At 42.8% G+C, this 12389-nt stretch overlaps 1 protein-coding gene across 1 annotated transcript; it reads left to right on the top strand.

Annotated features, from left to right (window-relative positions):
* Positions 1–249: 249 nt before the first annotated feature.
* On the top strand, positions 250–7391 carry LOC306989945 (uncharacterized protein). Its single transcript, XM_079596058.1, has 2 exons — positions 250–408; positions 685–7391. Exon 2 carries the CDS (start codon positions 899–901, stop codon positions 6779–6781), a length of 5883 nt encoding a protein of 1960 aa, XP_079452184.1. The 5' UTR covers positions 250–408; positions 685–898; the 3' UTR covers positions 6782–7391.
* The last annotated feature ends 4998 nt before the right edge of the window (positions 7392–12389 follow it).

Here is a 12389-nt window from a genome sequence, read left to right as displayed (position 1 = left end):
GCAACACATGTCCTGACATCACAGAGTCAAGTTCAATTACCACATCCGGTGTTTTGCCTTGGATTGTAGCTCATCCTCATCCATTCCTGCGCCCAAGGGATAAGTTTAATTCGCTTCATTAGATGGGGTTTCCTCTTGCATATCGGATAGTAAAGACACTGCCTTTAAAATGTTAGCGCCGTTATCAAGTCAAGTCATCTTTATTTATATAGCGCTGTTCTGCCCCCACTTTGTGTTGCATTAGAGACTTCCAGTGGTGTAAAGTTGTATTGCATTTGAGTTTTCATATTTAGTCCCTCCTCTCTTGCCGTTGTTTTTTCCTGTTTGCTTCTGACTCTGGTCTACTGAGAGGACATGCAGCAGTTACTCTTTTATCTTTGCCTTTGATAGTTTTGAAGGTCTAAGTCTGTAAGTATTTCTGTAGGAAGTATTACTTTTCTATAGTCTTTGTTTATTGTCCGTTTTAGCATATGTATGTATGTTGTATTAATAGATGCTAATCGCGATTAGCATTTCTCCATAGACATCCATGTTAATGTTAGCTTAAATGCTTAATAGTCCTGCAAGTCTCATTATAATGGCACATTTTCTTATGGGATAGCTATATATGTTAGATTTGAGTTGCATATTCATGTATATGTATATATGGGCAGTTTGTAATGCCATATTATTATGTTTTCACAGTTTTACAAAATTGGAAAGATCCTTACTAAAGGCCTCTCTATACTCCGGTTTCCTGAGTCTTTATTTCATGGATCTTATGTTAGCTATCTGCTACGCTAACCTGTCAAAGCTAGAGCAGAATAGTAAAAAGACTTAAAATTCAGTCTGCTATCATAAGAAGAGTGAGTTATCAACACTGCAGCCCAGAAGCTCAGCATAGATTCATCAATCTATCATGGAGGAACAAAGAGAAGAAAAACCTCTGCTATACACAGAAGATGGGCTGTCTCAATACTCCTACCATACCAGACGCTCAACCCATTCTAGTCGTGCCTCATCACACAGTTCTGCTGCCACAAGAGCTAGAGCTAAAGCGGAAGCTGCAAAAGTCAAAGCTTCATATGCACAAAAAGAAGCAGACATGCTAATAAAGCAGGCACGGATAGAAGCGGAAGAATTTAAGAGAAAAACTGAGCTTGAAGTGGAACTGAAACGTAGGGCAACTGAGTTACAAGCCAACCTCAAAGCACTGAAAATACAGGGTGCTGCTGAAGCAGCTATTACAGAGGCTGAAATCCTTGAAGCAGCTTATGATGAAGTTGGAAAACCAACACAGCAGAATGTGACCAAATTAGCTCCGTATCACTCACTTCAACGCACTAGTGAATATGTGCAAGTACATTCGAAGGAGCATGGGGAGCAACAGTCTCAACTCATGGAACCACAACCCATCTTTTCACCAGAGCACCAGACAAACATGGACAACGGTGATATAGATAATCGTGGAATCCAAACACACAGTTTGGAAGATATTAGCGAGGTCATGTTCCAAGGATTAACAGCACAACGCCAGAGCACGAGCACAGCCTACGCTCAGCAAAGCCATGCAAGCCCTTTGAAGTTCTACCAAGATGAACGCCGCCCTCTACAGACTCACGCCACACAATCTAAAGGTAAAACCTACTTCATGCCCTCCAGAACACCCCTGCATGATCAGTCAGATACAACAGACTTAGCCAGATACTTGATTCGCAAAGAAATAGTTAGCTCTGGGCTCTTAAAGTTTGACGATAAACCAGAGAACTACTGGGCCTGGAAAGCTTCCTTTGTCAACTCCACCAGTGATCTGAACTTAACCCCCAGGGAAGAGCTAGATTTACTGACTAAATGGCTGGGACCACAGTCTGCAGAGCAGGCTAAACGCATCCGTGCAGTTCACATCAATAATGCCAGCGCAGGACTCAAAATGGTGTGGCAGAGATTGGAAGGATGCTATGGATCAGCAGAAATGATAGAAAACGCTCTGCTTAGGAAGTTAGAGGAGTTTCCAAAAATATCAAACAGGGACAATGAGAAGCTGTGGGAGCTAGGGGACCTGTTGCTAGAGCTGGAGGCAGCTAGGAATGATGGATTCTTACCTGGACTATCTTACCTCAACACACCACGGGGAGTCAATCCCATCGCACAGAAGCTCCCCTATAACCTTCTGGAGAAATGGATCTCAGTTGGCTCTAAATATAAAGACGAACATCAGGTTCAATATCCCCCTTTTTGCGTCTTTGTAAAGTTTATCAGAGACCAAGCAAAGACAAGAAATGACCCCAGCTTTGCCGAACTGACCATGAGTGGTTCAGTCAAAACGGATAAACTTCTGAAATCCACCAAACCATCTGTGTTCACCAGGAAGACCGAGGTTTCTTCAGAAAATGGTGATAAGCAGAACATTATGGAGAAAAAGGTTGAGGATCCAGATAGATTATGTCCGTTACATAATAAACCCCATCCTCTAAGAAAATGTCGTGGCTTTCGCAGCAAGACCTTAGATGAACGAAAAGCTTACCTCAAAGAGAAACATATCTGTTTCAAGTGTTGTGCCACAACAAGTCACCTCGCCAAGAACTGTGACAAATCTGTGCAGTGCAAAGAGTGCAACAGCAACAAACACTTAGCTGCACTTCACCCAGGGCCAGTGCCATGGAAGTCATTGAGCTCTGCTATTAAGGAGGATCACGGCGGGGAGCAACAGGAAGATGAGACTCCAGAGGTTATGTCAAAGTGCACAGAAGTCTGTGGGGACTCATTCAGCTCCCGATCATGCTCCAAGATATGTTTGGTCCGAGTCTACCCTGCAGGCCAAAGAGAGAAAGCTGTTAAAGCATACGCTGTCCTTGATGAGCAGAGTAATAAGTCCCTGGCCAAGACCGAGCTATTCGACCTTTTGGGTATTGGAGCAAATGCTGCTCCATACACCCTTAAAACATGCTCAGGAATTGTGGAAACATCAGGACGACGTGCTAGCAACCTCATAGTTGAGTCAATAGATGGAAATGTACAGATCTCGCTTCCATCACTCATTGAGTGTGACATGATGCCAGACGACCGTTCAGAGATCCCCTCAGCAGAAATAGCACATCACTATTCCCACCTCAAGCCAGTGGCGGATAAAATCCCAGCCATTGATCCGGATGCAGCCATTCTTCTTCTACTCGGCAGAGACATACTGTGCGTACACAAAGTACGTAAACAGTATAATGGACCTAGCAATGCTCCATATGCCCAACAACTTGACCTCGGCTGGGTCATTGTTGGAGAAGTATGTCTCAGAGGAGCCCACAAGCCTAGCAGCGTGAATGTTTACAGGACTGATGTTCTACCTTCTGGGCGCACATCTTTCCTTAGACCATGTCATAGTGTTATTCACATCCAAGAAAAGTTTGACAAGAGGAGATCAATTCACAGTATACAAACCTTGAAAGAGATGGACATACTGGCAGATGACACCGATGATCTTGGAAGCACAGTATTCAAAAGAACAAAAGAAGATGAGAAAATCGCTTTGTCTATTGAAGATCAAGCCTTCCTTGAGATCATGGACAAAAACGTCTACATCAATGATGCGAACAGTTGGGTAGCTCCCTTACCATTCCGTTCCTCAAGGCGCCGTCTCCCAAATAATAGAGAGCAAGCAGCCAAACGTCTCTCATCTCTGTGTCGCACACTGGAAAGAAAGCCAGACATGAAAAAGCAATATATGGATTTCATGCAGAAAATCTTTGAGTCAAACCAGGCAGAACTAGCTCCGCCATTGAAAGAGAATCAAGAATGCTGGTATCTACCAACATTTGGTGTCTACCACCCTAAGAAGCCAGACCAAATACGGGTGGTGTTTGACTCCAGTGCCAGGCACGAAGGTGTCTCCCTCAACGACATCCTCTTAAAGGGACCAGACCTCAATAATACTCTTCTTGGCGTCCTTCTTCGTTTCCGCAGGGAGCCTTTTGCAGTCACAGCAGATGTGCAACAGATGTTTTACTGTTTCACAGTCTGTGAGGAACACCGTGATTTCCTAAGGTTCTTGTGGTTCGAAGATAACGACTTCACAAAACCAGTGACTGAATACCGTATGACAGTACATGTATTCGGTAACAGCCCTTCGCCAGCTGTGGCCATTTACGGCTTGAGACGGGCAGCGCAAGAAGGACAAAAAGAACATGGCCAAGATGCTAAGCAGTTCGTCATGCGGAACTTTTACGTGGATGATGGACTCGCCTCATTCTCCACTGCAGTAGAAGCCATCGACATTCTAAGAAGAACAAGGGAGATGTTAGCGGAGTCAAGTATCATGTTGCACAAGATAGCATCAAACAGCAGCGCTGTTATGAACGCTTTCCCATCTGAAGATCGTGCCAAAGATCTTAAGGATCTGGATCTGTCATCTGATCCTTTGCCCCTTCAACGCAGTCTAGGCCTCATATGGGACCTGCAAACAGACAGCTTTTCCTTCTGCGTGTCTGATGAGGAAAAGCCATTCACTAGAAGGGGCATCCTTTCGACGGTCAACAGTGTCTACGATCCCTTGGGGTTTGTGGCTCCAATCACGATTCAGGGAAAGGCTCTGGTGAGAGATATCTCCATAGAAGAGTACGATTGGGACACTCAACTACCAGACGATAAAACAATCCAGTGGAAAGCCTGGAAAGATTCCCTGATGGAACTTAAGCTACTCCAGATCCAGAGGACCTACCTTTCTGTTTCTCTGCTTGCCACTGTACACAGAGAAATGTGTGTCTTTGCGGATGCATCGACTCTAGCTATTTCCGCTGTAGCCTACCTTAAGGCAGTTGATACAGAAGGACACAGTCATGTCGGGTTCATCATGGGGAAGTCCAAGCTGGCTCCACGTCCTGCGCACACCGTCCCTCGTTTGGAGCTGTGTGCAGCTGTCTTGGCAACAGAGCTTGCAGACCTGATAATGGATGAAATCGATGTGGAGATTCACACAGTCAAATTCTACACAGACAGCAGGATTGTACTTGGCTACATTCATAACACGTCCAGGAACTTTTATGTCTATGTCGCAAACAGAGTGACAAGAATCAGGAAATCCTCGCACTCTAATCAGTGGCACTACATCAGCACCAGCCATAACCCTGCAGATCATGGATCCAGGTCTGTCCCAGCCGCTCTCCTAAAAGACACCAACTGGTTTTCAGGTCCAGCCTTTCTGACAAAACCTGAGTCGGATGAGTCTCCTCAGCCAGAGATATTTGACCTTCTACATCCAGAGTCTGATGCAGAAATTCGCCCTCAAGTTTCAACCTATGCTACAAAAGCTACAGGTGGAGGTATCGGTTCTCATCGGTTTAGTAGATTCTCCAGTTGGAAAGCACTTACCCGTGCAACAGCCAGGCTCATCCAAAAGGCCAGATCTTACTCCAAAAATACAGACCATAAACCGAGAATGGGTGAGCTTTCTCAAGCAAAACTCATAATTATGAGAAGCGTACAACAGGACTTCTTTAAAGAGGAAATTAAAAACCTCTCAAAGGGAGAAGAAGTCTCAAGACACAGTTCAGTCAGAAGTTTGGATCCCATCATTGATGACAATGGTTTGCTGAGAGTTGGAGGTCGAATATCGTCAGCAGACATGTCCTGGGAAGAAAAGCATCCAATCCTTCTTCCAAAAAACCATCATGTCTCTACTCTGCTGGTAAGACACTACCATGAACAGGTTTCTCACCAAGGACGACACTTCACTGAAGGCGCAGTTCGAACAGCTGGACTGTGGATAACAGGAAGTAAGAGATTGGTGTCAAGTGTGATTCACAAATGTGTGATCTGCAAAAGATTAAGAGGAAAGTTGGAAGAACAAAAAATGTCTGACTTACCTCAGGACAGATTCACCATGGATCCTCCATTCACGAATGTTGGACTTGACGTTTTCGGACCTTGGACCATCTCGTCGCGCAGGACCAGAGGTGGTCATGTAGAAAACAAACGCTGGGCAGTTATGTTCACCTGTCTGAGTACACGAGCGGTGCATATTGAGGTCGTAGAGACCATGTCAACCTCCAGCTTCATCAATGCTTTGAGGAGATTTACCGCTATCAGAGGCCCTGTAAGACTGCTCCGTTCTGATAGGGGCACAAACTTTGTTGGAGCTTGCAAAGAACTGCAAATAAACTCAGAAGATCCAGAGTTGAAAGCTCACCTGCAAGAAAAAAGTTGCACCTGGACATTCAATCCTCCACACTCCTCTCACATGGGTGGAGTATGGGAGAGGATGATCGGTGTTGCACGCCGCATTTTGGATGCCATGTTGTTGAAGGAGAACTGTCGCCTCTCTCATGAAGTACTTGTAACTCTCATGGCGGAAGTCATGGCAGTCATGAACGCAAGACCTCTAGTTCCAGTGTCCTCTGATCCAGGGATGCCAGCTGTTCTCACACCAGCAATGCTGCTCACTCAGAAGATTGACCCAGTATCTGCTCCTCTGGGGAACATGGATCTCAAAGATCTCTATAGCAAGCAATGGAGGCAAGTCCAAAGCCTCGCTGAAACTTTCTGGAGACGCTGGAAGCAAGAGTACTTGGAGACGCTCCAGTCCCGCAAGAAGTGGAAATCAGAAAGACCAAACCTGCAAGTTGGAGATGTGGTACTCCTCAAAGACACTCAAGTGAAAAGGAATGAGTGGCCCACAGGTGTTATTGCGGAAACCATCCCCAGCCGTGATGGCAGGATTCGGAAAGTCAATGTGAAGATCATGAGACAGGGTTCTCCCAAGGTGTATTCAAGACCTGTTTCAGACGTTGTGCTGCTTCTCAGTAAAGGGACATAGTGGTATTATTTAATACCAGGCGGGGAGTGTTCTGCCCCCACTTTGTGTTGCATTAGAGACTTCCAGTGGTGTAAAGTTGTATTGCATTTGAGTTTTCATATTTAGTCCCTCCTCTCTTGCCGTTGTTTTTTCCTGTTTGCTTCTGACTCTGGTCTACTGAGAGGACATGCAGCAGTTACTCTTTTATCTTTGCCTTTGATAGTTTTGAAGGTCTAAGTCTGTAAGTATTTCTGTAGGAAGTATTACTTTTCTATAGTCTTTGTTTATTGTCCGTTTTAGCATATGTATGTATGTTGTATTAATAGATGCTAATCGCGATTAGCATTTCTCCATAGACATCCATGTTAATGTTAGCTTAAATGCTTAATAGTCCTGCAAGTCTCATTATAATGGCACATTTTCTTATGGGATAGCTATATATGTTAGATTTGAGTTGCATATTCATGTATATGTATATATGGGCAGTTTGTAATGCCATATTATTATGTTTTCACAGTTTTACAAAATTGGAAAGATCCTTACTAAAGGCCTCTCTATACTCCGGTTTCCTGAGTCTTTATTTCATGGATCTTATGTTAGCTATCTGCTACGCTAACCTGTCAAAGCTAGAGCAGAATAGCGCTTTTTACAATACAGATTGTATCAAAGCAGCTTCACAGTGATAACATGAAAATAATACAAAAAATAATTTCATCATCATCCACCTTTAAGGCAGATCTATAATATTGTTGAATATTGAATGTCCCCAACTAAGCAAGCCAGAAGGTAAGGCAACAGCGGCAAGGAACCAAAACTCCATCAGGTGACAGAAGGGAGAAAAAAACCTTGGGAGAACCCAGGCTCAGTCGGGGGCCAGTTCTCCTCTGGCCAATGAGTAAACAGTGTATGAAGTTCAGAATGAATCAGAGTATTTGTCCAGTTCCGGTTGTTTGAAGTCAGAGTGGAGAGGAGGAGAGACTGGTTGACACTTCAGGTCAGCGGCGTCGTCGTCGTGTCCTGGCGCTGGTCCTTCATCAGATCTGGATACGGCCTGGTTCCAGTGGACAGCGGTAAACCTCGGGATAGACAGAGAGACTAATATTAGCGTAGACGCCGTCCTTCTTATGATGTACCAAGTACATCAGGATTACGGGAAGTGTTCCCGGTCCCGGCTGTTCTAAACTATGCAGCCTAATTATATAAGTCTATAATGTGTTATGTGTATGCTAGGCTGAAGAGATGTGTTTTTAGTCTAGATTTGAACTGACAGAGTGTGTCTGCTTCCCGGACAATGGTAGGAAGACTGTTCCAAAGTTTTGGTGCTAAATAGGAAAAGGATCTACCGCCAGCAGTCGATTTTGATATTCTAGGTATTATTAACTGACCGGAATTTTGAGATCGCAGTAGACGTGAAGGACTATAATGCGTTAAGAGCTCGCTCAAGTACTGCGGAGCTAAACCATTTAGTGCTTTGTAAGTGATCAGCAATATTTTAAAATTTATCCGATGTTTAATAGGCAGCCAATGCAGTGTTGACAGAACAGGGCTAATATGGTCATACTTCCTGGTTCTAGTAAGAACTCGAGCTGCTGCGTTTTGAACTAGCTGTAGTTTGTTTATTAAGCGTGCAGGGCAACCACCCAGTAGAGCATTACGATAATCTAGCCTTGAGGTCATAAACGCATGAACTAATTGTTCTGCATTATTCATTGAGAGCATATGACGTAATTTAGATATATTTTTAAGATGGAAGAAAGCGGTTTTACAGATACTAGACACATGACTTTCAAATGAAAGATTGGTATCAAAGAGCACACCCAGGTTCCTAACCGACGACGAAGACTTAACAGAGCAGCCATCAAGTGTTAGACAGTACTCTAGGTTATTACGTGTGGAAGTTTTTTGTCCAATAATTAGAATCTCTGTTTTTTCTGAATTTAGTAGTAGGAAATTACTAGTCATCCAATTTTTTATATCGGCTATGCATTCCGTTAATTTTGTGAATTCGTAGGTTTCGTTAGGTTTTGAAGAAATATACAGCTGAGTATCGTCGGCATAACAGTGAAAGCTAATTCCATGTTTCCTAATGATATCTCCTAATGGTAGCATATACAGAGTGAACAGCAGCGGTCCTAGTACTGAGCCTTGTGGTACGCCATACTGAACTTGTGATTGATAAGACATCTCTTCATTTATTGCTACAAACTGATAACGGTCAGATAAGTATGATTTAAACCATGCTAGTGCAATTCCACTAATGCCAACATAATGTTCGAGTCTATTTAAAAGGATGTTGTGGTCAATGGTGTCAAATGCAGCACTAAGATCCAGTAATACTAATAGAGAGATACAACCACGATCGGATGATAAGAGCAAATCATTTGTGACTCTAACGAGAGCTGTCTCGGTACTATGGTACGGTCTAAATCCGGACTGAAAATCCTCGCAGATATCATTTCTTTCAAGAAAGGAACACAGTTGTGAGGATACTGCTTTTTCTAATATTTTTGACAGAAATGGCAGATTAGAGATCGGCCTGTAATTGACTAGCTTTGTAGGATCAAGTTGCTGTTTTTTAACAAGCGGTTTAATCATAGCTAGCTTAAAGGTTTTTGGTACGTATCCTAGAGACAAAGATGAATTAATGATATTAAGAAGAGGATCTATGACATCTGGAAGCATCTCTTTCAGCAGCTTAGTCGGTATAGGGTCTAACATGCACGTTGTCGATTTAGATGATTTGACGAGTTTGCAAAATTCTTCCTCTCCTATAGCAATGAATGAATCAAATTTTCCCTCAGGGAGACTACAATGCACTTCCTGATGCGATACTGTATTAGACGGTTGCATAGTTATAATTTTGTCCCTGATATTATCGATCTTATAAGTGAAGAAGTTCATAAAGTCATTACTGCTGTGTTGCATGGAAACTTCTGGGCTTGAAGCTTTCTTTTTCGTTAGTTTAGCCACTGTTTCAAATAAATACCTAGGATTATGTTTATTATCTTCTAATAGGGTTGAAAAATAAGCAGATCTAGCAGCTTTTAAAGCCTCTCTGTAAGCAATCGAGCTCTCCTTCCATGAAATCCTAAACACCTCTAGTTTTGTTTTCTTCCAGTTGCGCTCCATTTTTCTGGCTGCTCTCTTAAGGGCCTGCGTGTGCTCGTTGTGCCACGGCGTTGGACTATGTTCTTTAATCTTCTTTAAGCGCAGCGGAGCAACTGTGTCTAAAGTGCTGGAAAAGAGAGAGTTAAAAGTTTCTGTTGCAATATCAAGTTCTTCTAAGCTATCCGGGATGCTGAGATGATGAAACTGATTAGGAAGATTATTGATAAAGCAATCTTTAGTGGCAGAAGTGATCGGTCTAACATATTTATAACACGGAGTCGGCTTTGCAGCCTTGGCTAAATGTAATTTACACGAGACTAGAAAAGTGATCTGAGATGTCATCGCTCTGTTGCAGTATTTCAACGGCATCAATATCTATTCCATGTGATAGTATTAGATCTAAAGTATGATTACGACAATGAGTCGGTCCTGACACGTGTTGTCTAACTCCAATTGAGTTTATAATGTCTTTAAATGCCAATCCCAATGCATCTTTTTCATTATCTATGTGTATATTAAAGTCACCAACAATTAGTACTTTATCTGCAGCCAATACTAATTCTGATAGAAAGTCCGCAAATTCTTTGATAAAGTCTGTATGGTGCCCTGGTGGCCTGTATACAGTAGCCAGCAGAATTTTCAAACGTGATTTATCGTTTACACTAGATATTTTTACATTAAGCACCAACACTTCAAAAGAATTATATTTACAACTAGATTTCTTAGTGGTTTTGAAAATATTACTATAAATTACAGCAACACCTCCTCCTTTGCGTTTCAGACGAGGTTAATGTTTATAACCGTAATCTTGTGGGGTTGACTCATTTAAAGCAATGTAATCGTTTGGTTTTAGCCAGGTTTCTGTTAAACACAGCACATCTAGGTTATAATCTGTAATCATATCATTAACTATTAGCGCTTTTGAAGTAAGAGATCGAATATTCAGCAACCCAAGCTTTATCATTTGCTCATTTGTATTATATCTGTTTTTTATTTGTTGAACATCAATTAAATTTTTAACCTTAGATGGGTTTGAACGTATTTTGGATTTCCAAGTTCGGGGAACAGACACAGTCTCTATATGATGATATCTCGGTGAAAGAGGCTCTATGTGATGGGATTTATCTGACCTTGGTGACGTGAGGCCGCTAGCAGACGGTCGGGTAAGCCAGTCTGTCTGCTTCCTGACCTGAGGCCCAGATTGTCATGTTTTAGCTCTAAGACTATGAGCCAAATTACTAGAGAGAAGAGCAGCACCATCCCAGGAGGGATGAATACCATCTCTTTTCAACAGGTCAGGTTTGCCCCAAAAACTTTTCCAATTGTCTATGAATTCTATATTATTCTGCGGACACCACCCAGACAGCCAGCCATTGAGTGAACACAATCTACTAACTATCTCATCACTCCGGCGAACAGGAAGGGGGCCAGAGCAAATTACAGTGCTTGACATCGTACTTGCGAGTTCACACACCTCTTTAATATTAATTTTGGTGATCTCCGACTGGCGAAGTCGAACATCATTAGTGCCGACGTGAATAATAATCTTAGAGAATTTACGTTTAGCATTAGCCAGCACTTTCAAATTTGCTTTGATGTCAGGCGCTCTGGCTCCCGGCAAACATGTGACTATGGTGGCTGGTGTCTCTATTTTCACGTTCCGTGTAATAGAATCGCCAATAACTAGGGCACAATCAGAATAATTCTCAGTGGGTGTTTCACTGAGCGGGGCAAATCGATTTGTTATCGGAACGGAAAAGGGGTTTTTTGATCCGCGACTACAGCGATCTCTCACTGTCACCCATCTGCCCTGCTGCACGGGCTCTACTTCAGCCGGAACCGACTCATGTAAAGAGTTCACTAGGCTAGGCGCATCCAAAATAGTATCTAAAGCTCTAGCACTCTTCTTACTATTCTCGATTAAAGTTTGGATGCGTGTCTCTAGTTCTGAAATCTTCTCCGTCAGCCTGACTGTCTCCTTGCATTTATCACATATAAATCCTATATTGCCGACAGAGAAGGCTATGGTAAACATGTGACATGAAGTGCAGGTGACAATAACAGGAGAAGACATTACTCACCGTGTTTGTTGACTGATTCTTACTCACCTGGGCTTTTATGAACTCAAAGGCGCGGGCGCGCGAGAAAAAAAATAAATAACTGAGCGCACGGGTGGTGCGTTAAAAGGCTAGCGAGTTAGCGTATTGTGCTGACAATAACGGAAGCTAGCAATGTCAGGTTAATCTGAGATGTTGAGTAAGATGTATTTAGTAGTATAAACAACTAGAATTTATAATAAATGATGGTTCAAAACAGAAAGAAATACGAAGCTAATACGAGGCTTAGACGCAGCAAACAAACTCACAGCAGCAGCAGTCACAGCGAGGCAGACAGGAGCAATCGATCAGTTATGTGAGGTTACCGAGTAAACTTGCCGTAATTCAACATTATATTCTTGCAAGACATCCTTCACAATGGAGTAAATGTATGGGGCTGTGTGTCGTTCAGTTAGCTCCCTTAC

The sequence above is a fragment of the Phoxinus phoxinus genome, assembly GCF_949152265.1.
Source record: "Phoxinus phoxinus genome assembly, chromosome: 21".
Taxonomy (NCBI): domain Eukaryota; kingdom Metazoa; phylum Chordata; class Actinopteri; order Cypriniformes; family Leuciscidae; genus Phoxinus; species Phoxinus phoxinus.
This window is presented reverse-complemented; position numbering and strand designations above follow the sequence as displayed.